Genomic DNA, 27,374 nt, shown 5'->3' with positions numbered 1-27,374 from the left:
GGAGCAACTTTCTCAAATTTGGCAGCCCACAGATATACATCTTCATCTATGTCTGCAATGTGGTGCATGCAAGCCATCATGTAACAGACTGGTCTCAAGATGGGTTCTGTCACTGCCTAACATTTTCTTCAATCTTTCTCATCACAAACTTTTATTCTGCACTTCCTGTCCAACAAGATGTGGAGCTAATGGACAGATTGAACAATTTCCTTTTTCTCTTACGCCATCCTCACTCCAAAATCAACATTACCACAACTTTGAAAATCAAAAAAATGGCAGATGCTGGAAATCTGAAATAAAAACAGAAAATGCTGGAAATCTCAGCAGGTCAGGCTGTATCTGTGGGAAGAGAAACAGAGTTAATGTTTCAGGTCGAAGACCCCTTGTCAGAACTGGGAAGGAGAGAAAGGAAGATTGTTAAGCTGCAGGGAGGGTGGAGGAGGGAGGACTACTCTGAGAGGGCAAAACCAGGGTGACCATGGGGAGCTATAAACAAGGTTATCTTGTCACATGAATGGGAGCAGTTAGAGAGTGTGAACACAGATAAAAGAATGTGAAAGTTGCAAAATGCAAAGCAGGAAGATGGGCCTGGCAGGAAAGGTTAGGCATATCCTCCACTTCCAGAGAAATAAACAAAGAAAAAAGGGGGAAAGAAACAAAAACTAAAACAAACAAGTTGAGCCAATATCACAGACGTACGACTGATGCAGACAGAAATCAAGTGGCCTGAAGTTGTAGAATTCACTATTGAGTCCAGAGGCTACAACATGCCCAGATGGAAGATGAGGTTCTGTTCCTCAAGCTTGCATTGGGCCTCATTGTAGCTGTATAGGAGACCACAGACTGATAGGTCAGAGTGGGAGTGGGATGGAGAATTAAAGTGGCAGGTGAAAGGAAGCTCAGGGTCACCCCTGTGGACTGAACGCAGGTGCTCTGCAAAGCAATCATCCAGTTTGCATTTGGTTTCTCCAATGTAGTCTCTAATGTGTCTCCTTTGCATCCACTGGGCATAGCTTTCTGCTCTGCATTTTGCAACTCCTGCATTCTTTTGTCTATGTTCTATTGTCTATGTTCTCACTATCAAACTGTTCCCATTCATTTATTGCCCAGATAACCTTGTTTACAGTTTATCCCCATGGTCACTCCAGTTTTATCCTATCAGAGACTTTCCTCCCCCCTTGTCCTCCTTGATATGTCTCCTTTCCTGTTCAGATAAAGGGTCTTTGACCTGAAATGTTAACTCTGTTTCTCTTCCTACAGATGTGGCCTGATCTGCTGAGAATTTCCAGCATTTTCTGATTTTATTATCAGAACTTCAGAAACCAAACCTCTGTATATGCACACGCACACATTCGCAGGCTGAATTCCAAGTCATTGTTTTCTAAAGCACATGAGGGAATGGACCTTGCACTGAAAATCCCAAACGCTTGCCTGCTGTACAACCATGATGGGATCCTTGAAAATATGGATGACTTCCCATATCTTAAGAGCCATCTCTCAACAAAGGCAGATATTGATAATAAAAATCATAAAGCATTTTGAGTTCACCAGTAAAGCTCTGAGGAGAAGAATGTTTGAACCTCAAATGCTCAAATTTATCACAAAGTCCATGGTCTACCAGGCAGCAGTGATCCCTGCCCTTTAGTACACTTCAGAGACATGGACCATCTGCAGCAGACATTTAAAAGCTACCACCAAATCTGTCTCTACTGCAAGGATATGCAAATGAACGTCTCTAGCACTTGGGCAGCTCCAGTGGCAAGCCACAAGATTCACACAACAGCAAACTCTCAAAACAGACACTATATTCTGAGCTCCACCAAGGCAAGAGATTGCCAGGTAACAGAAGAAATGATTATGGGATATTCCCAAAGCCCCCTTATAAGTGTAATATCTCCACTGACTCACAGCGATGCCTGGCCCATGACTAGCAAGTCACCTTACAGCTGCATAAAACTTTGATTAGGCTACATTTGGAGTATTATGTGCAGTCCTGGTTGCCCCATTACAGGAAGGATGTGGAGGCTTTGGAGAGGGTGCAGAAGCAGTTTACCAGGATGTTGCCTAGATTATTAGATATAAGGAAAGGTTGGACATAATTGGATTGTTTTTTCTGGAGTGTTGGAGGCTGAGTGGTGTATATGAAATTATGAGAGGCATAGATAGGGTAGGTAGAATCATTTTCCCAGGATGGAAATGTCAAATACTAGAGGGTATAGGATTAAAGTGAGAGTAGGAAAGTTTGAAGGAAATGTGTGAGGCAAGTGAGGCAAGAGTTCTAGGTGCCTGGGATTGCTGCCAGGGGTGGTGGTAGAAGCAGATATGATAGCAAAGTTTAAGAGGCATTTAGACAGGCACATGAACAGGCAGGGAATGGAGGGATATTGATTACGTGCAAGAAGATGGGATTAGTTTAATTTGGCATCATGGTTGGCACAGACATTGTGGGCCGAAGGGCCTGTTCCTGTGCTGTACTGTTCTATGTTCTATGTCTCAGGCCTGAAACACTAACTCTGTTTGTCTTTCCACAGATGCTGCCTGATCTTTTGTGTGTTTTCTATGTGGGATTTAAATAATCAGGCATTTAAAAGAAAAATTAGATTGGCATCATGGTCGCCATGAATGTGGTGGGCTGAAGGGCCTGTTCCTGTTCTATGACTGTCCAAAATGGAGAAGGAGTGTTCATGATGGCATTGAGAACCTTGAGTCCATTTATCGGGAGCACACAAAAGCCCTGCGTAAATGGTGGAAGGCACATACCACCTCCCAAACTACCCGCTCATCTGCACCCGAAACACCTCACCCCCATCTGTGGCAGAGTCTGTGGATCCCACATTGACTTCTTCAGCCACCTTAGAACCTAGAAGACTGGAAAGGTAGCAAGCCATCCTTAGTCCCAAGGAACTGCCTACGGAGAAGAATACAGGAGCAGAAGTGTGACTGTGATCCAACACTCAGTATGGGGAGCTACATAAGCACGGAGAATATTCCTTAAAGTTAGTTGCAGCCTTCTGCAGCTTTCTCAGATGCAATCTGTAGAATTTGACGTCCCCACAGGGAATGCCTGATGAGAGTGACTGTAGAGGAAGTGTTCCAGTGACCGGTTGATAATTAGATGACACAGTTTTAAGGTGATTGGGAAAAGAACCAGAAGCTACACTGGGAAAACCCTTCTCACACAAGAAATGGGAGTTGGAATGCATTGTCTTAAAAATTGATGTTTATAAACTCAATGGGAGACTTCAAAGTGCAGTTGGCTAAATATTTGAAGGAGAAAATGGGGAGAGGGACAAGGGGAAATAGTAAAGAAAAGGGACTAACTGGAGGGACTGCGTTTCTGTAGAACCAGCACAAATTTGATGGGTTAAATACATCCATTTATACTTTGAAACTCTCTCATTTGTGTGCTATAATTAATTTTTAATAATCCATTACTTTTACGCTATCCATCTCTAATTTCATGGAGGTTCCCTCTCAGCTAAGTCGAGTTTAATGTGGTTGAAACTAATCCACTGAGGTAACAATAGAACTAGAGGACACAAGTACAGGAGAAGGGAGAGCTGAATTCTGAAGCAGTACGTGGAGATAATGTTTCAGTGAGGTAACATTCAATCTATGAGATCATTTCCTGAGAGGGATGACGGAAGCAGTTAGTCAATTAATTACAATAAAAAGAGTTCTCCTTCAGAAAATGACATTTGGGAGACAGAATGTGAGTAATTTGAGCAGGAATACATGAAATGTAGCTTGTCTGGGTGGAAGTAAATTACTAATAGACCTGTGATTCCCAAAAAATCATCAGCACTGAGATTCTTGCATAATTTCTGGCTCTGCTATTGACTAATTGTCAGAATTGTAACTACAACTCCATGGTATCTTGAGACTAATAGGATCATTGAAGGTGAACTGGATAGGAAGTCACTTTGCCTCCAACGATTCTGAAGCTCCCCATGTAAACAGATCCTTCCTCTTTTTGGCATCATGCACTTTGTACTTCAGTGGAAGTGATCTGTATCAGGAACATCTACTCCTCTTCACCTCAGAAAAATCTCAGTTATCAATAAAACATGGATCTTTACTGCAGTTTTACCTACTTACCACAGTTTGGTGGTTGACTTGAATTACTTCATCCCCTGCGTGAATCTTCTTGCACTGGTCTGCAGGAGACTGTGGAGAAAGAAATAATATTAGAGACATGAGAATAAAGATTAACTAAAAAGACACTGTGGATGCTCTCCTTATTAAAGCATGAGGAATAAGGATGAAGTTTTGAAGCACAGTTGATCACAGAAATGAGATTTCATAATATTCTGAATTACTAACCTTTGAATTAGTTAATAAGGAAAATACAGATCTAGAGTTTTATTGTAATATTTTACAAATGCTTAAAAAACTGCGAAGTGCTTTTGAAAAAGTAGTTTTACATGGCTTCAGGCCCCATTAGATAATGTTTCATATTATTACCCTGAAACTCCAAACCTTACAATTCCCAAAGCACGTTGTCTGTTCAATAATTACAAAATAAAATAAATAAATTGCAAGGTTTGGCTTCCATCAAGGAGATTGGCCTGATGGGCTTGCAGGTCACAGAAATGGCCTTGTTATTAAAATTGTCTGCACAGTTAAATGGCATTTGGACAGGTACATGAATAGGAAAGGTTTAGAGAGCTATGGGTCAAACACAGGCAAATGGGATTAGATGGGATTAGATCTTGGTCGGAATGGAGGAGTTGGGCCAAAGGAGTTGAGTCATTCCTTGCTGTATGACTCTATAACTTGCAACTGCACCAGTAACAATTTTTCAGATTTACCCTTTCATTTCCCTGTATCATGAAATGTTATTGAAATAAAACCATGCAAGAATGTGAAGGGTGCGCAGTACAATGCTACAAGTGGATTCATGATGTTAGGGGCAACGTGTTAGATATTTGCCAGGATGTAAATCTATGAGAACTCTATTGTGCTGATGACAAATTATACATTGCAATGAATAATAATTCTCAGGGCAGTCAGAAAAATACTGAATGTCCTGTGGAAGCAACAACATAGTACTACAAAATGCTCTGGCTCCACAAACTACTGAGATTATTGATGGATCACTGTATAAAATAAAATACAGGTAACCCCCCCCGTTACGATTGCTCAGGCAATGGAAATTCTTCCTCAGGGAATTCACAAATCACTACCCAAAAATTTGTAATATGGAATAACATTCACTCTCATGGAAGTTCTCTGAAAAAAAGGTAAAAAATATAACACTATTTTTTGCAACCCAAATTTATTGACTCGTGCACAGATTACATAGAATCAAATTATGAACTTCCGTAAAAACAGAACCTGTCCAAATGACTTCTAGACGTTGTAATTGTACCAGCCTCTACCATCTCCTCTGCCAGCTCGTTCCATGTACCCACCGCCCTCTGTGTGAAAGATTTACCTCTCAGATCCCCTTTAAATCTTTCCTCGCTCACCTTAAACCTATGCCCTCTAGTTTTAAACTCCCGTACCCTTGGAAATAGACAGTGACCATTCACCTTATCTATGTCCCTCATGATTTTATAAACCTCTTGGAGGTCACCTCTCAGCATCCTTCGCTCCAGGGATAAAAGTTCCAGCCTATCCATTCTCTCCTTCTAACTCAAGCCCTTCAGTCCAGGCTACATCCTTGTGAACATTTTCTGTACCGTCTAGCTTAGTCACATCTTACACCAGGCCAAATGATAGGATATGAAACCACATTGAATTCAATGAGAATGATGTCAATGCCTCAGAATGGAAGAAACATTTAAAAACTGTTAAATTTACTGCACCAATAGAGGCCATCACCTCCACCAATTATGCCACTTGACACAAGAGTGTGGAAGGCCAGAGCACTCAGCCATCACAGCTGGCTCCGGTCAATGCAGACACATGGAAGCAATGGGCTGTGATTTCTGCCAGCACGAGACAGCCAACTGAATTAGTCCCCTGCTCGTTCTCATGACTCTGTTGCTTTCCCATATCAAACAAATTTCCACTTCCCATTTACAGCAGGGTCTGCTTTTGTCACCCTATTTGGTTGTAGCCGGCTATCTTAAAACAGAACTCCTCCTGTCACCTCTGGTTCTTTTGTCACGTACTTTAAATCTGTGTCCTCTGGCTACCAACCCACCAGCTAAATGAAACTCATCCTTCTGACTTTTACTGAGACATAGCAGAAGTTTGAACACCTTTATTAAATCCTCCTTTAACTGTCCCTGCTGTAAGGAATGACTGACAGCTCACCACTACATAAATACAACTTTATCATATCATTTTCATCCCTAAACTTCCCACGGCAAATTGCAGTTCTTGCTGAAGCTGTTGGTATCTAACATTGTTCAGGGATCAACGGCCAGAAGTCAACCCAATGGGCATTTGACATGGTACAGACTTGGCTCCTTGATCAACTGTAGTCTTAAATGATTGGTAGCCACAGCAGCACAGTGGTGCAGCTAGTAGATCTGCTACCTCACAGCTCCAGTGACTCAGGCTTAACCATGACCTCTGGTACTTCCCACTTGGAGTTTTGTATGTTCTCCCTGTGACTGCCTACATTTCACTGTGTGCTCTGGTTTCCTCCCACATCCTGAAGGCATGTGGGTTCGTAGGATAATTGGCTTCTGTCAATTGCCCTCAGTGTCTAGGGAAGTGGTAGAATTTGGGAGGAATTGATGGGAATATGGAGAGAAAGTGGGAATAAGGGAATGTGCTCCTTCAAATCTGCAGATAATCACTGATTCTTTTGAGCAGGGCTCGTCCCTGTTTTACAGCCCTGACTTAAATAGAATGGTTTCATACTGTGTGATAATTGCATATATGTATATCAATTTCACAGGGTAAGTGTCAGCTGTACATTGCATGGGGATAGATGTCATTCTTGAAGCATTAGAAGAAAGGAACAACACAATTGAAAGTCACATTATTAACTACTTATGCCATAACTTCCTGCTTAATTTTATCAAAAGATTTTGGCAAGAGAATTCAATAACAAAGCAGATAAAAAGCATTTGGTCATGATGAAATTTCCAAAGCATCCTTGTGGAATTTCATTGTCTGTGAAGCACTGCTGGGACATCGATAGGAATATGTATCACAACTAAATCATAACTATCAAAACTAAAATATATGCATTATTTTGTTGAAATATTCAGCTTTCAAATTTTAAGTTCATAAAACCACACCTGATCTTTGCCAATATTTTATCCTTGCATTTCCTTCTGCATTTCAGACCTTAGGCTGAAAGCATAACACCGGCTGCTCAGAGAGACATTCATATTTCTGGACCTGGTGTCTACTTCGTGCTTGTTCCACAATATTTATTTTCCATAATTTATGTGCAGTAGTACAGAGTGAAGTAACAATAGCCCTTCAACAGCTTTAATGGCTCATTGCCTGTTTCAGTGAGGTAGCTTTTGAGTGTAGCCATCTGCTTGACAAATGCAACAACTACTGGGTGTCACGAAACATACACTAAGAAATACATCCATATTTAATGAGGAGTTTGCTCTCAATCTGTCAAACTAAGAGAGCAGCAAAAAGTATCTCTCATTTACAAGGTGAAGACAGTGGAACAATGATTTATAAATGAAACAAAAAGGAAAAGAGGGAAAATTAACCAAAGACAATTGACAGCTAACTAAAAAACATGAAGAGGAAAAGATAAAGGTCACAAAAGAAAAACAATGAGAGTTGGAATTCTAAACTAAAAACAGAGTATTGTGGGAATACTCAACAGCTCAGGCAGAATCTCTGAAGAAAGAAATACAATGAAATCAGAATTCTGACAGAAGGTTCTGACCTAAGTATTGGGACTGCACAGTGGCACAGCAAGAAGAGCCGATGTATCACAGCCCCAGAAATGCAGGTTCAATCCTGACCTCAGGTACTGTTTATGTGGAGTCTACACATTTTCCCCTGTGACCATGTGGATTTCCTCTGGGTGCTCCAGTTTCCTCCCACATCCCAAAGACATGCAGGTTGGTAGGTTAATTGGTTGCTATAAATTGCCCCTAGTGTGTGGGTGAGCGCAATCTGGGGGAAGCTGACAAAAATGTGGGAAAATAAAAATGGGATCAACATAGGGTTAGTGTAAATGGGCCCTTGATGGTTGGAACAAGCTTGGTGGACCTGTTTCTGTGCTGCGTCTCTCTACGATTCCATTGTCTATTTCTCTCTCAGCAGATGCTGTCAGACTGCTCAGCATTTCTAGCATCAACTTTTATTGAAATATAAATACCTGGTATTAAAGGGCAAGTCACAAGAATATTCTTCAGACAATGAATATGAAATTCTTTGCTGGAGTACAATTACTTTGACGGGGAAATTGATGGAGAAGGAATAAATTGTCTGGAGACTGAACCAGCGAGTGGGATAAAATTAGATGCCTCACGTAAAATGAAGCACAGGTACAGATTTAATGGACCAACTGGTCTGTTTCTGATCTGGAATATTAAGTGGTTCTGGGATTAGTTTCTCATCAATATGAATGAGCCGTAGGGGATTTTCAGCTGAGTATGACTCAGTGGTGTCATGTACAGCAGTGGCACAGCAGTTAAATTACCAAACCAGTAATTCAGAGACCTGAGTTCAAATCCCACCAAAGTAGATACAAAATTTAAATTCCGTTAATAATATGGAATTTGGAAAGTCAGTGATGGGTGATAAAGATCATAAAATTTACAGAATTTTTATGAAGACTCGTCTGGTTCATCAATGTCCTTGAAGGAGGAAATCTGTCATTTTTACCTGGTCTATCTTATATGCGTCTGCAAACTCAGTGTATCTTCCTCACCCACGCAGATGCTCCCCCTGGACCCACCACCCTCTCCTCCATGCCCCCTTGCATCCCAGGCCTCTCCACCTCTTAATTTCCCCCACCTTTGAACTTTCCCAGCTCCCAGACTGAGCCGGAGAGGCCGTTCCTTCCCAGGGTCCCACTCAGAGCCCTTTCACCACTCAGTGGTCCAGATAGACAGACAAATCTCAGTAGTGCCTGGATCACTAAAAGAGGATGGCATCCATCAACGGATCTGATTTCCAGGCTGGAAGAAGTTTAGATGGTCAACAGTTTGGAACAAACCACTTTGCTTATCCAGCCACCTTCCAACCAGGAATAAAAGGAAGACCTGGCAGTATTTATCTGTGTAACCAAAGCACTGTAACTCCAAGCCTACAGGTAGGACAATCCAGCCCTTTGTGCGTAGCATATACATCCAGGTAACCCCGCTGGTGATTAGACTCGGTAGGTTGTGAGAAGCTTAAAGCCAGCCTGTCTCTTTTAAATGGGACATGCTCTGAGGCTGGAGCAGGTGGCAAGTTTCAGCATGGACTTTGTTAATTAAATGCAGATAACTCATATACTTTCTCATGTTAAGGTTCAGCTGAGAGACTTGCTCTCTGAGCAGCTTGGGCGGGCATGGTCATGTGGTATGGACTGTTTCTCCTCTAGCTTCCCTCTCTGCAAGACCTCCGCTCATCTGCCCAATGATGCTCTTCTCAAAGAGTGATGGATACAACTGTATCAATTTCATGGAAGCCACCAGTTTTTGGAAAAGGCTTGATGTCAGCACAAACTCCCTCAGCACTTGCACAGCACTCACTGCAGAATTAATCTATTTTTTAGATCTCCAGACAGCAACAAATACTTATCGAATTGTACAACAACCAGTAGAAATCATTAACAATGCAGCTGAAAGCAGTTCACGATTCACTGAAATCATACTAGTGCAGGATCCTGTCCTGCTGACAAATGGGTGTTCAGCCACAGATGTTTAGGAGAAATATTAGCTGAAGAGTTGAGTTTGAAAAAGGCAGCTCAGGCATGAAATCAGCATTAGATGCTGATTGTCATATGAAATATCCTCTTGTGTGAGATGTGGACAAGACAACATTTATTGACTCTCACTAATTGTCACCTACTTAAACCACAGCTGTCTGAGTCATGATCTGCCTTACATGTGCTAATAGCTTCACTAATACCCCCTACGTGCACAAACACTTCATACACCACTTTGTAATTGAAATTGCACCCACAGGAGTCATTATGGATCAAAAGTTTCACTCATTATCTCTCTTCATCACTATGTGGCCTTCAGTCTTTGTCTGAAGCAGAATTTGCCTTTGTCTCTTTAAGAGGTGATCATTTATATCAAATTAATTTTTTTAAAAAATCCTGCACATGCAGGAAGTCAGAGATAAAAGCAGAAAAATTGTAAGTTAACATTTCAGGTCCAGGTTCCTTCAAAACATTAACTCTACTTCTCTTTCCACAGTTGCTGCCTGACCTGTTGAATATTTTCAGCAATTTTTGCTTTCGTTATTAATTTATGTCAACCTTAACAACTTTTGTTGGGAGTCTTTCATAAATCACTTCTGCAAAGGCAAAGCTTTCTAACCTCTCTTCTCACCAGCTTTGTACATTTTGTATTCCTGCCCTTTAACCTTGCAATGATCCAAGTTGAATGCTCACTTCTATCCACATTATGTTTCTTATTATTTTAAAGTCTTAGATCAGAAAAATCTGGAGATCCTCTTCTCAAATAAGAACAACTCCATAATGAGATCCTCTTTCTGATATTCAAGAAATTTAAATTCCCAAGTCATCTTTTCCAAACTTCTCAAAACTCATTTGAACCTTGAAGTGTACAGCAGCATTTGCTTATATTATTAGCTTCTACCAGACACCTCAACAATGCTCCAAGGACTTCATCATACAATGACAGCATGGGAATATACAATAAATAGCATAATGTTGACTTATATGGGCTAACAGAGGGACTCTGGAGTGTGTGTTCATTGATTCTTAAAGGTAGCAAGGCAAGTAGATAAGGCGGTTAACACACACTACGGAAGGTTTTCATTTATTAGCTGAGGCATAGAAAACAAGGGCAGAGAGGTTTTGGTTTGTGTGTTTATAACACACGAGTTAGACCACTGCTTGATTACTGCTTACTATTCTGGATACTGTATTACAAGAAAGCAGTGATCACACAGTAAAGAGTGCTGAGATTTACAGGATATTGCCAGGACTGAAAATAAAGTTAACAATAAGGAAAGACTGAACAAATGGTGTTATTTGCTTTGGAACAAAGGAGGCTGAGGGGAGACTTAATTGGGGAGTATAAAATTGTGAGGGATTTGGAGTAAATAGGGGGGGTCAAAAACTATGGGGCATTGTTTTTAGGTAATTGGTAGGTTTAGAGGGAAATTGAGGAAAAAAGTTTTCCTCCCAGGAGTTTGGAACCCACTGACAACAGGTAAGAAAACGTCACATGTAAAAAGTGCCTGGATGAGTACATGGAGGCCAGCAGAGCTGTGGTTCAGGTGGTGGAAGTGGGGTTACAATCAGGACATATCAGCCAAAAAGCCTCCTTACAGTTGCTCACAGCTTTTACATTGCCTTGTCAGAATTCATTCAGGGAGTCAGCAATAACTACCCTTTTTTAAAATATTTCAATAATTATAAATGGAATATGCATGGTGTACACATTTAATATACACACATATTAACGTTAAAGCCTATGTTATTTTTAAAAACAGTTGCTCAAATTAGTTTCTAAATGTTCATCAACATTGTAACTGGAAGGGATTCCGAGGAGCTGAGTTTGGGTTCCACTAAAATCACTCAGCTCTTGACCTCATTACATTCTTGCACATTGTTCAACACCATTTCCGACTCTTCAGATAATGAAGCAGTCCATTTCCAAATGCAGCAGGACCTGGATAATCTCCAGGCCTGGGCTGATAGGTGGCAAGTAACATTCGGGCCACACAAGTGCCAGATAACAACGATATCCAACAAGAGGAAATCCAGCTATCACCCACTGACACTCAAAGGCATTGCCATCACTGAATCCCCCATTATCAGTATCTGGGGGTTGCCATAGACCAGAAATTGAACCGGAGTAGCCATATACACAATGTGGATACAAGAGCAGGTCAGAGGCTAGGAATCCTGTGGCAAGTAATTCACCTCCTCACTCCCCAAGGCCTGTTCACCATCTGCAAGGCTCAAGTCAGGGGTGTAATGGGATACTCTCCACTTGCCTGAGTGAGGGCAGCTTCAATGACACTCAATAAACTCAATACCATACAGGACACAGCAATCCATTTGGTAGACACCCTATCCATGACTATTCACTTTTTCCACCACCAACGCACAGTAGCAGCAGTTTGTACCATCTGCTGGATGCACTGCAACAACTCACCAAAACTCATTAGACAGCACCTTCCAAATCCACGACCTCTACCAGCTAGAAGGACAAGGTCAGCAAAAGCATGGGAACACTCCCACTTGGAGGTTGCCCTCCAAGCCACACATTGTCCTGATTTGGAAATATATCGCCGTTCCTTCACTGTTGTTGGGTCAAAATCCTGGAACTCCCTCCCTAACACCATTGTGGGTATACCCACACATGAAGGACTGTAGCAGCTCAGGACCACCTTCTCAAGGGGCCTGAGCCCTTCCCTGGTATTGAAGATGCTAAAGTGTAGGTTAGGAGGTTGTGATCAGGGTTTTAAAAAGCCAAAAGGTTGCAGGAGGAGAGAACTCATAATGAAGGCTAAAGTGAGTCATGATGGTTCTAGGTCAACTTGAGTACATCAAACTATATGGCAAGCAGCCAAGGATGGGGGAAATGAGGAGAATGCGATCTTGTTTTTACGTACTTTGAGTGCTTATTAGTAAAGGTATTAGAATAAAACTCTTTCTAATATTGATGCTCCATACACATCCAAATTGGAAAGCATGTTTTATTATAGCTATCAAAACAAATTAAGCTATATGTTTAGTGAATGGGTACTCAATATATCATTCAATTTAAGTTACTTTATCCTTCAACATCCTGTTGCATGTAACATCTATCCATAGAACCCAATATGAGTAATGGTTGATGGGTCAGAATGAGCCTTCGGTTTCCTCTGTGACCTGAAATGGAATTCACCATTCCCATTTTTCAGCATACAATAACAATATTGTAAATCAGTGATGTTAAACTCTGTTGTTGTCTGGACTGTGTAGAATAAAATCTGATGGGCATTCCACATCTGAGTGCTATCCAACATAAATGGGCTGCATGTGATTCCACTTAGATGGATTAGTCAGGTGGCAGTGTAGGTTGTGGATCACTTGAGATAACTATGCTCTTAGAACAACAGATCAGCTAACTTCCTTCAGAATTGTGCCTTCAGCAGAGGTGAGAAAATGTGAATATGTGTTAGTTTTAATGTTCACACAGTGTACTTTCTTTTGTAAGTTACAAAAAGTGTAAAGATAATAGTTTAAAAATGCTGCTTTGATAAATGCATTTTTATTATTGGCGTCCCTGAATTCACCCTGTGTGAACTGTGCTCAATACCCTCTACATTTTCAAATTCACTTCAACCACATCATACAAGGACACTTGTCAGCCAGATTTTTGAAAGTGCCAACTAAAAGGTTGGATCTTTGGCAGTTTTCTTTGCCTGCCTAAATACCTGGGTGCTCCAAGATCAAATATTATGGAAGTTTTGATTATAATTTATGTGTTTGGAGCCTGTATTTTGTTGGTGAAATGATGGCACAGTTGGCTACTCACCTGAGGTAAACACTCAGGCTAGCTTTCTAGTGGTAATGACCACGGCTTCAGTTGATTCAGTTGAGAGAAATACTCACAGTAGTGCTGTGGTGGGAAGAGGTGGGTACGTACTTATGTAAACATCTGTAAATATAATTACTTGCAAATCATATACTCACCTCACAATTGTTGGAGCCGGCTAATATGTTTCAAAATGCAGAATACTGTTGCACAAATTTTACTTTCCCTGTTTCTATTTTTAACTAAGGATGACGTATGAATGATAGACCAGATGGTCCATACAGTCTGATGTAATGAGTTCTCCCAGAGAGCAAAAATAAAGCAAATTCAAAACCGAGGCCAATTTGGGGGAAGACAATTCTGGGAAAATCATCTTTGATTCTTTCAGGCAACCAAAATATGAAACAGAATCAGGACTGTCATCATATTGTGGAAAATGAGGAGGATGATGTTGACACTGGGAAAGGGAGAATGGATATTGTGTGGGGAGGGGGAAGGGGAGATGGAGGTGGTGGTGGGATATCAGAATTGTGGCCAGACCAATGAGATCTAAGGAAGGATGGGAAAACGAAGTTGGCACAGTTGTTACAGGGGCAAAATCGTAGCTGCTGCAGGTTGGGGCTTGAGACCAGGGTGATTGCAAGGTTGCGGACCAGGCTGGAGATCAGAGGAAATTGAGGGGGAGGAAGTAAAGTGTAGTCATTAAATTAGGCAGCAGGCACTCAAATCGGGCACTGTGCTGGTAAAATCTAGTTATTCCTGGAGTGTTAGTGAATGGGATTTAGTATAGATGGGTATTTGATGATTGGCATGGACATGATGGGCCAAAGAGCCTGTTTCTGTGCCGTATGCCTCTGAGTGCCTAATAGTGAGCATTCCCACAATAACTAGACCCAAGCTTCCCTGAAATGTTCCAAAATTGGAATTGGTTTATTATTATTATTTGTACCAGGGTATAGTGAAAAACTTGTCTTGCATATTGTTCATACAGATCAATTCATCACACAGTGCATTGAGGTAATACAAGGTAAAACAATACAGAATGCAGAGTAAAGTGTCAGAGCTTTCAGACAAAGTGCAGTGCAGGTAGACAATAACGTGCAAGTTCATAACAAGGTAGTTTGTGAGGTCAAGAGTCCATCTTATCCTCCTAGGAAACCGTTCAATAGTCTTATAACAGCGGGATAGAAGCTGTCATTGAGCCTGGTGGTGTGTGCTTTCAGGCTTTTGTATCTGCTGCCCGATGGGAGAGGGAGGAAGAGAGAATGTCCCGGGGGGGGGGGGGGGGGGTCTTTGATTATGGTGGCTGCTTTACCGAGGCAGCGAGCAGTGCAGACAGAGTCCATGAAGGGGGGGCAGGTTTCTGTGATGTGCTGAGCTGTCCATAACTCTCTGCAGTTTCTTGTGGGCCTGGGTAGAGCAGTTGCCATAGCAAACCATGATGCATTCAGATAGGACGCTTTCTATGCCGCATCAATAAAAATTGGTGAGTGTCAAAGGGGACATGCCAAATTTCTTTAGCCTCCTGAGGAAGTAAAGGTGCTGGTGATCTTTCTTGGCCATGGTGTCTACGTGGTTGGACCAGAACAGGCTATTGGTGATGGTCATTGTTACGAAATTGAAGCTCTCAACCATCTCGGCCTCAGCACCATTGATGTGAACAGGAGCAGGTTCACTGCACTCTTTCGTGAAGTCAATGACCAACTCTTTTTGTTTTGCTGACATTGAGGGAAAGGTTGTTGTCATGACACCATGTCGCTAAGTTCTCTATCTCCTTCCTGTACTCTGACTCATCGTTATTTGAGATATGGTCCACTACAATGGTATCATCTGCAAACTTGTAGTTGGAGCTGGAGCAAAATCTGGCACACAGTCATGACTGTACAGGGAGTAGAGTAGGGGGCTGAGGACGCAGCCTTATGGGACACCAATGTTGAGAATAATCGTGCCAGAGCTGTTGTTGCCTACTTTACTGATTGCGATCTGTTGGTCAGGAAGTCAAGGATTCATTTGAAAAGGGAGGCATTGATTCCCAGGTCTCGGAGTTTGGTGATGCTTGGAATTATAGTATTGAAGGCAGAGCTGTAGTCAATAAACAATAGTCTAACATTACCATAGAACCATAGAACAGTACAACACAATACAGGCTCTTTGGCCCACCATGTTGTGTCAACCTTTAAGCCACACCTAAGACTATCTAACCCCTTCCTCCCACATATCCCCCTATTTTAAATTCCTCCATATGCTTATCTAACAATCTCTTGAACTTGACCAATGTACCTGCCTCCACCACAACCCCAGGCAGTGCATTCCACATACCAACCACTCTCTGGGTGAAAAACCTCCCTCTGATATCTCCCTTGAACTTCCCACCCATTACCTTAAAGCCATGCCCTCTTGTTTTGAGCATTGGTGCCCTGGGAAAGAGGCGCTGGCTGTCTATTCTATCTATTCTTCTTCATATTTTGTCTACCTCTATCGTGTCTCCCCTCATCCTCCTTCTCTCCAAAGAGTAAAGCCCTAACTCCTTTAGTCTCTCCTCATAATCCATACTCTCCAATCCAGGCAGCATCCTGGTAAATCTCCTCTGCACCCTTTCCAACACTTCCACATCCTTCCTATAATGAGGCAACCAGAACTAGACACAGTACTCCAAGTGTGGCCTAACCAGAGTTTTGTAGAGCTGCATCATTACCTCGCGGCTCTTAAACTCGATCCCACGACTTATGAATGCTAACATCCCATAAGCTTTCTTAACTACCCTATCCACCTGTGAGGCAATTTTCAGTGATCTGTGGATATGAACCCCCAGATCCCTCTGCTCCTCCACACTACCCAGAATCCTGCCATTAACTTTGTACTCCATCTTGGAGTTTGTCCTTCCAAAGTGTACCACCTCATACTTCTCCGGATTGAACTCCATCTGCCACTTGTCAGCCCAGCTCTGCATCCTATCAATATCCCTCTGCAATCTTCGACAGTCCTCCACACTATCCACAACACCACTGACCTTTGTGTCATCTGCAAACTTGCTAACCCACCCTTCTACCCCCTCATCCAAGTCATTAGTAAATATCATGAAAGGTAGAGGTCCCAGAACCGATCCTTGTGGGACACCACTAGTCACAGCCCTCCAATCTGAATGCACTCCCTCCACCACAACCCTGTGCTTTCTACAGGCAAGCTAATTTTGAATCCACAGGGCCAAGCATCCCTGGATCCCACGGTCTCTGACGTTCTGAAGAAGCCTACCATGTGGAACCTTGTCAAATGCCTTACTGACATCCATGTAGACCACATCTACTGCACTACCCTTGTCAATCTGCCTGGTCATCTCCTCAAAGAATCCTATCAGGCTTGTGAGACATGATCTGCCCTTCACAAAGCCATACTGGCTGTCCCTAATCGGTCCATGATTCTCTAAATGCTCATAGATCCTACCTCTAAGAATCCTTTCCAACAGCTTGCCCACCACAGACGTAAGGCTCACTGGTCTGTAATTCCCTGGACTATCTCTACTACCTTTTTAGAATAAGGGGACAACATTTGCCACCCTCCAATCCTCCGGTACCATTCCTGTGGACAACGAGGACTCAAAGATCCTAGCCAATGGTTCAGCAATCTCCTCCCTTACCTCGCGGAGCAGCCTGGGGAATATTCCGTCAGGACCCGGGGACTTATCTGACCTAATATTTTCTAACAACTTCAACACATCCTCTTTCTTGATATCTACATGCTCTAGAACGTTAACCTTACCAGCACTGACCTCAGCATCATCAAGGCCCCTCTCCTTGGTGAATACTGAAGAGAAGTATTCATTGAGAACCTCACCCACTTCCACAGCTTCCAGGCACATCTTCCCACCTTTGTCTTTAATTGGTCCTACCTTTACTCTCGTCATCCTTCTGCTCTTCACATAAGTGAAAAACATTGGTTGTCTTTACTGTCCAGAAGCTCCAGAGATGAGTGTAGGGCCAGGGATTGGATCCTGGATCCAACTGCAAGTGAATCCTTGACTTCCTGACCAACAGACCGCAATCAGTAAGGATGGGCAATAAAATCTCTGCCACGATTGTCCTCAACACTCATGCCCCACAAGGCTGCACCCACAGCTCCTTACTTTACTCCCTATACATACACGACTACATGGCCAAATTCTGCTCAGCCCCATTTACAGGTTTGCAGATGACACAACCATGGTGGATCGGATCTCAAACAACAATGAGACAGGGTACAGTGAGTCTCATGGCATAGTGTCAAGATAATAACCTTTCCCTCAAAGTGAGCAAAATGAAGGAGCTGGTTATTGACTTCAGGAAGCGGCGGAGTACATGCCTCTGTCTGTATCAATGGTGCTGAGGTAGAGGTGGTTGAGAGCTTCAAGTTCCAAATTTGTCCTGGTCCAGCCTCATGGACACTTTGGTCAAGAAAGCACACCAGTGCCTCTACTTCCTTAGAACGCTAAGGGAATTTGGCATGTTCTCGATGACTCTTACCAATTTTTTTTTTCTTTTTACAGATGCACCATGGAGACCCTTCTATCCAGATGCATCACAACTCGATGTAGCTGATCCAAAGAAATGAAGATAAAAAAGCTTGAGAGCATGTACCACCAGACTCAAGGATAACTTCAATCCCACTGTTATCAGACTCTTGAACAGGCCTCTCATATGTTAAATGATGAACTCCTGAACTCCAATTTACCTTGTCATGGCCCTTGCACTTCAGTTGTCTACCTGCACTGCAATTTCTCTGTAATTGCAACACTATTCTGCATTCGATTTTCTTTTTACTTCCTCATTGTATTTATGTATGGCATGATCTCTCTTGATGGCACACAAAACAAGAAGCTTTTTATTATTTCTCAGTACATGTGACAAAAATAATAACCAAACCAAACTGAGGCCCAAGTTACACTTAGCCAGCAATAGTGGGCAGGCCACATCATTTGCATGGTCAACACCAGCCTCCCAAAACAGACACCCTTTTCCAAGTGTTGACATGGCAAGTGGTTGCTAAAAGAGTTGTACAACAATTGATTCTCAATCTATCAATGGAAGTCCATTGTCTGCAATTTCATGAATGATACAAAGAGTTGTGGAAGTAAAAATAGCTGAGAAAATAAGACCTACAATCATGAGATGAGTAAATGGGCTCCATGTGTGAAAAATGTAATTTAGTTGTGTTAGAAAATGTTGTATGTATGGATAAGGCTAACATGAAGCACGTGTATAGTGGGCAGTTTTTTACTAAAGATTGCATTGAAGATTATTGAGAAGAGGTAAGAGTTAGATAGTATGTATTATTGTACATGAAAACATCAAGGTCAATAATTTATGTCAGGAAGCAAAATTAAATAAAACAAAATTATTTTATTAAGTTTACCCTACAAAAAAAATTACTTTATTAACATTAAGGCAATTTACAAATGTTATAACAATCCAGGTTTAACCAAACTCAGAATGGTTAGCCAAGACAAGGAAATATTAAAATAAAATGGATTGGTTGGATAGGTTGGACAGCATCCACGATTGCATTCCAAATTGGAGTCACTTCACTTCAAGCTCAGGTTAACCGTTACTAATACAAAACCTGCAAAATTTGCACCCAGTCAACTGTTCCACTGCCAGGCATAAAGAAGCTGAAGTGTAAATTATAGATTTTGCTCATGACTCAGCAGTGATCAGTGTTCACCACTTTATTTTTTCCATCAGCCTTGAGCTGAAAGAACACATTAATGACTTTGTCCCAAATGTCTTCCAGTATCATAAATTGGAAGACCAGAAATTATTATTTCATGGGGGTGATGTTTTTATGCAGAACATAGTTACATTTCGTGCCTTGGGATATTGTGGTATGGTTCTCTGTGGGTATGGAGCACCTCGACATGGATGCCACAGTGGTTGTTGGTTCATGTCACTTCCACAATTTTCAGGAGTAGTGAGAGGCTTGACTGTAAATACAGCCTTTATCTGGAGAGTGATGGTCAGTGCCTGTACTTGTTCAGGTGCCCCAAATATATATGGGCTGCTGCTGCGGAATCTGGCAGTGACGACACAACTTCATTTCTGGTCCCAAGTCTGCCCTTCCACAAGTTAGGTCTTTCTTCCGAGAGTGGTGGGGGAAGTAGGACCTGACCTCTGTGATCTCTGCCCTGATTGCATACCTTCAACAGCATGGAGGCAGATGGTGTCTGTTCCATACCCTGACTTCCTCAACTCCAGGGTAAAGCTACCCCAAGTTGTCTCCACTAGTTGTAGTAGTGGGGAACCACTGCTTTTAAGGGCTCCTTCCATAGAGGGAGCTCAAATAGGAAAGTTTGCACCACGTACATTGTGAGCTTAATGTATGCAAGGTCCAGGATTCATAGTTCTAACCTGCACAACATATTACACTTTGGGCATATTAATATATCATTCCCCTGCCTCCTCAGACAAAATCACAGTGCTGAATTTTCCTCCCACACTGTGGAAGGTACGAGAGCAGCCCTGGGTAATCCAGTCCTGGTATTTTCTGGGATTAAACAAATCATTAGAAAACTAGTCTTGGTAAAGAATTTTGGTTTGATTCTGATCACAGTTAATCAAATAAATCAACCATCATCAAATTCCCTTGGCTGTCACAGTTGTCCCTCCACAGTAGGCACAACCCAAAAATAAATCGAGTCGCTGACCTCACTTTATCACTGTGCGTATCTATGCAGAATGCAGCACATCCACAGGGAAATCTAACTGGCACTGAAGCTTCTCAGATGAACAGCCAAGAATTACATAGCAGGTGGTCAAAAATATGGTGTTGCTTAATAAATTGTACTGTCACTTAAAGGGGACTCAATGTTTCTTATCTGACTGCAATCTGACAGTTTGGAAGATATGACCATTATTCTTCTTCTTGGGCACTTCATGTGGACTCTGTGGTGGCTATTAAGGCCAATGTGGGAATTGAAAACTCCTTGACAGATGGGGCAGGAGGTGGATAAAAGAGTGGACATATGGTTAGTTTGTAAGGTGGTGTGCTCCTGCTGCTACTTAGAAGGGTTTGTGTACTCCCAATGCATGGACTCACTCAAGTTTCTCAATGCCCTGAATACTCCTCCGATTGGAGCGGTCATGGGTCAGTGGTTCCCAGGAATTAGTGGGCATGTTGCATTTTGTCACAGAAGTTTTGAGTACATCCTTGAATCTTTTTCTCTGTCCACCTGACCGACATCCTCACCGGACAGAGCTTGAAACAGAGCATCTGCTTTAGAAGTCTAGTGTTGGACACGTGAGCGACAGAGCTTGCCCAATATAGATGACTTAGAGTAATTTGGGCCTGAGGATGTTGGAGAGCACACTGACATTGGTCGACTTGTCATTCCAGTGAATTAGGAGGATTTTGCAGATACAACATTGGTAGTATCTTTCCAGTTCCCACCATTAAATCACTGAGCAGAAAGCTAGATCCACACAAGGAAAATCAGGCACAAGATATATAGGAAAACAGAAAATTTGTTTCAGCTATGAGTTTCTTTTAGTAACTCAGTTTGTTGAAAAAGACATTTAATTCTCTTCTTTAGAAAAACATAGCAGAAAACCTGATCAGATTATCTGAATTATTTATATATTTATTCTTTGACTCTTCCATTGATCCATTGAGGATCCTGCACCACTGCAAACTCACTATAGACTCATGACTCCTGGAATTATATTTGATCTCTGGCTGTTCCTTTACGGCATTTGATTTTCAAGTTTTAAGTTATATACTGAGGTTCTTCTTCTTCCCTCAGGATTGAGGATGGCCTTGCTTCCACTCTGGTTTTATGGGTTCTGAGGTGACTGATGAGGCTGACGTAGGAACTATAGACTCTTCCATAGATGGTGCAGGAGTGCCAGATGGGATAGGTAGTTTGTGGAGTGGTGTGCTCCTTCAGCCATTTAACACAGCTATTGTGTGCTCACGATGCACAGATTGAAATTCTCCTCACCATCCCCAAAGTTCATTCTTCACTTTGAGTGGTCACAGGCCAGGCATTACAAAGTGTCAGTGGGGATGTTGCATTTTTCAAGGAGTCTTCGAAGACATCCTTGAATCCTTTGCTTTGTTCACCAAGTAATCTCTTCCCATGATACAGCTTGCACAGGCAATAAAACAAAATAGCTAAAAATAGTGTCCAAGGCTTCAATGTGATGACAATACCAAAACAATACCAAAAAGCAATAGGCTTGCAGTAGTGGGGGATTTAAACTTTCCCAGTATTGACTGGATTGCCTTAGTGAAGGGGTGTAGATGGGGTGAAGTTTGTAAAATGCATCCAAGAGGATTTTCTGAAGCAGTATGTAGGGAGTATTACTAGGAAGGGGGCTGTATTAGACCTTATCTTTGGGAATAAGGATGGGAAGTGATAGAAGTGTCTGCGCAGGAACCCTTAATACCATGGTCACTGTTCTTGTCTGTGCAGGAACAGTGACCATAGTTCGGGAAGCTTTGAGGTAGTCAAGGAAAGAGATGGGGCCCTAAACTGGGAGAATATTGCAAGGCAGGATCTGGGAGAGGTAGTTTGGGAGCAGCTACTAGTGGGTAAAACAATATCTGATAAGCGGGAGGTGTTTAAAAGTGAGATAGTAAGGGTTCAGAGTCAGCATGTCCCTGTATGGGTAAGAAGCAAAGATGGTATGTCAAGGGAACCTTGGTTAACAAAGATTATTGAAGGTTTGAGCAGGGAAAAGAAGGAAGTGTATATCAGGTATGGGAAATTGGTATCAAACGAGTCACTTGACATTTATAAGGGATATAAAAGAGAACTTAAGAAAGAAATTAGCAGGGCAAAAAGGGACCATGAAATGACCTTGACAAAAATCCTAAAACCTTTTATAAGTATATTAGAAGCAAGAGGGTAGCTAAGGAAAAAGTAGGTCCCCTCAAGGACTAAAGGGGTAATCTATGTGTGCAGCCAAGGGATATGAGCAAAATCTTAAATGAATACTTCTCATTGGTATTCACTATGGAGAAGTTTGTGGAGAATGAAGAGTTAAGGGAGGCATCTGCTGATATTCTGGAACATACCTGCATCAGGAAGGAGGAAGTGCTAGAAATATTTGCATACATTAGGGTGAATAACTCTTCAGGCCCTAACAGGATCTACCTCAGTGTACTAAGGGAATCAAGGGAAGAGATTGCTGAGGCTCCGAAGGAGATTTTTTTGCATCTTTGTCAGCCACAGATGAGGTACCAGAAAATGAGATGATAGCTAATACTGGCGCCTTATTCATAAAGGGCAGGAGGGATCAGGAAACTACAGGTTGGTGAGCCTTCCACCAAAAGGTAAGGACATTGTTGGGGAAGATTCTGAGGGACAGGATTTACGTTCACTTGGAAAAGCAGGGACTGATTAGGAAGACTCAGTATGGTTTTGTGCAGGAGACATCACGTCTCACAAACCTGATTGAGGTTTTGGAGGAGGTAACAAAGAAAACCGATGAAGGCAGCAAGGTGGTCATGATTTGCATGGTCTCCAGCAAGGCTTTTGCCAAGGTTCGGCTTGGTAGGCTAGTGTAGAAGGTTAAGGCACAAGGGATCTGAGATGTGTTGGCAAACTGGATCTAAAATTGGCTTGGTGATAGGAGGCAGAGAGTAGTGGTGAATGGGTGTTTTTATGACTCGATGTCTGTAATATGTGGTGCACTGCAGAGATCAGTGCTTTGTTGTTTGTCATATACATATAAATGACTTGGATGAGAATGTACATAGTTTTGTAAATGTGCAGCTGATATGAAAACTGGTGGAATCGTAGATAGTGAAGAAAGTTGTCTGAAGGTACAGGGGAACATAGATCAGCTGGAAAGTTGGGCAGAGAGGTGACATGAAATTTAATCCAGACAAGTGTGAGGTAATGCACTTCAAGAAGTCAAATTCTGATAGGACATTTAGAATAATTGGCAGGAACTTTAGGGTCAAGTCCATATCTCCCTGAAAGTGGTAACAGGTGTGTAGGGTAGTAAAGAAGGGATTTGGTATACTTGCCTTCAGAAGCAAGCACTGAGTGTAATAGTGACATAGCAGCTGTACAAAATATTGGCTAGATCGCATATGGAGTACTGTGTACAGTTCTGGTTGTCACACTACAGAAAGGATGTGGTAGCAATTGAGAGAGTACAGAAGAGATTCACCAGGATGTTGTCTGGAATAGAGGGCTGTAGTTATAAGGAGAGACTGGATAAGCTGGTTGTTCTCACTGGAACATAGGAGTCTAAAGGGTGACCTTAACAAGGTTTATAAAATTATGAAGGCGATAGGTAGGATATTTAATCAGTCTTTTCCCAAGGGCATGGGAGTATATAACTAGAGGGTTCAGGATTAAGGTGAGAGAGGAGAAATTTAAGGAAGACCTAAGGGGTAAGTTTTCACACAGAGGGTTGTGGTTATCTGGAACGAGCTGCCAGAGAAGGTGGTGGAGGCAGATACAATTACAATGTGGAAAAGACACCTGGACAGGAACTGGATAGGAAGGGCAGAAAGGGATATGGGCCTAATCCAGGCAAATGAGATTAGCATAGATAGACATCATGTGTAGCATAGATGATATGGACTAAGAGGGCCCATTTCTGTGCTGTATGATGCTATGTTTTCATTTCAATGTAGTTACACTGCCATTGAGCCATAGTTTAGAAATTCTGCTTCAATCCCCAAACCATATCAATTCTTCCAAACACAACATTCAAAGATTTAAAGCTATGAAATTCTATTCTGCTCAGCTAACTTGTTATTACAAGTTAAGTGTGTTTATTTGTTGCAACAAATAACCTTAATCAACTCGGTGTTGAATTGTATCACATCACAAAACCATAAAATTACTGTGTAACCTGAAGCTGATGAACAGAGGTTTTTGGCATGAAAGAGCAAAACCTGATAATAATTATCACAAAGCTGGAATTAAAATTACAGTTCAATTAGTTTCTTCTCAGAAAAACAATAGGTTGAAAGGCTACATTTTAATTTACTGTACATTTAAATGAACAGATTATATATCCAGTCATTACATGGGAGGTAAAAATAAGGCAACTGGTTAGATTTAGTTCTAGTTGGATTTAAGTATTTTAGATCTAGTTAATATGAATTTGAACTGTAAGAAGTATGAATTGAAAGGTTTTAGTCTGAAGTTCAAATGTCATAGAATGTACGATACAATAGGAATAGGAAAAACAATCACATCTTTGCAAACTACAATGAAGTAATCTCTGCATTTATCTAACATATGAACAAAACTGCTTCTGGCACTCATTGGGCTGAATCACACTGGACCCAGCCCAGTCCTCGTGTTTACCTCTTGTGGGCTGCCCTTAGTGGTAATTACTGTTTGGGGCTGGAGGGTTCACTGAGGCACTCCAGTCTCACTGCTGGGGCCATTCCACGTGAGTATTCTTCGAGCAGCAACTCGGCCACACTGGTAGTCAGTTTGTGCCATCAGATGGTCTTCTCTACTGTCTCCAAATATCTTTGACAATCGGACATATTTAGAAGCAGTTGAAAAGATTTTAAGTTATCTTTATTAGTCACATGTATGTCAAAACACAGAGTGAAATGCATTTTTGTGTAGAGTGTTCTGGGGGCAGCCCGCAAGTGTCGCCACGTTTCTGGCGCCAACATAGTATGCCCACAACTCCCTAACCTGTACGTCTTTCTTGGAATGTGGGAAGAAACAGGAGCACCTGGAGGAAACCCACACAAACATGGGGAGAATGCACAAACTCCTTACAGACAGTGGCGGGAATTGAACCTGGGTCACTGGCACTGTAATAGCATTGCAGCTAACCATTACACTACCGCGCCTGCCCAATCAAAATAATGCAGATTGAAAAAACATATTCATTTCAATCCAAGTTTAACACAAGTACGTAAATTAAAATATTAATGTTAATGAAACTAATGTACACTTGCATTCACTTACCTTATTAATGAAGGTTGACAACCCCTTTCAAATAAATAACTGGTGTAAAGCGGAGGGGCCAGAAAATGAAGTGTATCTGCTCCTTGATTTTCAGTTAGGTAAGGAGCTGCATCTGGACTCCGTGAGTTCAGGGATGGGGGTAGGAGATCAGATATGCCCATACTTTTGTGTTGAAGTGTGAGGGTGCAGCAGTCCAGAATGTGCTGACATGTGTAATGCAGCAAACCAGAGATTCTCTGTGGAACCATCAACTACAAATCAACCAGTCCATTATGTCCATCACTCTACACTATGCTGCTATACTTCCCACATCACTCCTTTGGCCTTGTATCTAAACAAGTGTAAATATCTCAAGAGCTGATAATTAAAATCTCACAACTAAGAAGGTATGAATGTAAATTAATTCCAACAAAATGCATCAAAGAATAACTAATAAAAATAACAAAAGAATCAAGCACAATGAACTTAACCAATCAGAATAGAAAGGGCAACAATCAAATTGCTCTACATTGCCACTAATTTTTTAGACTTTGCTTCCCCAGGTTTAAGGAGAGCTAGGTAGAGAAAGTGAGAGTCAGACAGAGAAACATCATAAGATTATAACATATTAGAAGAATCAGGCACTAGCTTTAAACATTATGTTTTAAGCATTGGATTTTATCATCACAGGGCTTAACTGAAATGAGGGATCTATTGTGAGGATCAAAAAGCGTTTGGATTTCCTACTGGGTCCTCAAAGTAGAATCATTGATAATTTATGAACACAAGGAAGCCTTTTGGTTCATTATGTCCACTGCAGTCGAGAAGGAGCTACCGAGTCTGTCACCAGCACCAGATCTAGAGTCCTGAAGGTCACGGCATTTCAAGTAGACATTCAAATACTTTTTAAACATGTTGAGGGTTTCTGCCTCTACCACCCTTTCAGTTCCAGACCCCTACTGCTCTCTTGATGCCTTTCATTTTCCACATGACCTCTTCAATCCATGTGCTAATCACTGTAAATCTATGCCCCCCCCCCCCCCGCTAACATTTGACCCCTCTCCTAAGGGAAATAAGTTATTTACTCCAATCTAGGTCCCTCATTTGTGCTCCTCAATTATATCTCCTCATTTCCAAAGTAAACAGCCCTAGCTTACCCCATCTTTCCTTATAATTACAATTTTTAAGCCCTGACATCCTGTAAATCTCTTCAATACCCTCTCCAGTTCAATCAGAACTTTCTTTAATATGGTGATCAGAACTGCACCCAGTACTTACAGTGTGGTCTACCACCATAACCAACCTGTTCTTATAGTCTGTACCTCAGCTAATAAACCAAGGCATCCTTTTTGTCTTCTTAGCCACTTTACTGGCTGGTCTTGCTACCTTTAAGGATCTGAGAACATACACTCTGTCATCTATAGCTTACTGGTGTCTAAATCTTGCCTCTAAACAGTCAAACTTCTTTATCATGTCCCCAACATTTAATTCTAGATCAATAATGTACAATAATCAATAATCAATAAAGGATCCTGCTGGCAATAGCTTCTAGTCAGAAGCAGCCATCCACTATTATCCTTTACTTCCTGCCATTGAGACACTTTTGAATCCAATTTGCTGCTCTCACATGGCTCCGAAGGGGTTTTACTTTTCAAACTGCATACTATGTCCTCAAAAATATCAGGACCTTCCTTGAACAAATCTATGCTAACCCTTCCTGATTTATAAAGTTTTATACTTCTCCTTAAAATTAATTGCAATAATTTGTCCAACACTGAAATTAACCAATTGGTCTGTAATTACTTAATTCATCCCCTCCTTTTTAAATAACAGTACAATGTTAACAGTCCTTGAGTTCTTTGGCAGGGAGGAAT

General features: G+C 41.6%; 1 protein-coding gene across 2 annotated transcripts in view; it reads right to left on the bottom strand.

Moving 5' to 3' along the window:
- The window catches only part of si:ch211-26b3.4 (connector enhancer of kinase suppressor of ras 2), a 563,588-nt gene that overhangs the window by 271,635 nt on the left and 264,579 nt on the right, over positions 1–27,374 (bottom strand). For both annotated transcript variants that reach the window (XM_052021060.1, XM_052021061.1), the window contains exon 8: positions 4,099–4,167. In XM_052021060.1, coding sequence (XP_051877020.1) covers positions 4,099–4,167 — 69 coding nt within the window. The remainder of the gene's footprint in view (positions 1–4,098; positions 4,168–27,374) is intronic.

Source organism: Pristis pectinata, chromosome 8 (genome assembly GCF_009764475.1).
Source record: "Pristis pectinata isolate sPriPec2 chromosome 8, sPriPec2.1.pri, whole genome shotgun sequence".
NCBI classification, from domain to species: Eukaryota; Metazoa; Chordata; class Chondrichthyes; order Rhinopristiformes; family Pristidae; genus Pristis; species Pristis pectinata.
This window is presented reverse-complemented; position numbering and strand designations above follow the sequence as displayed.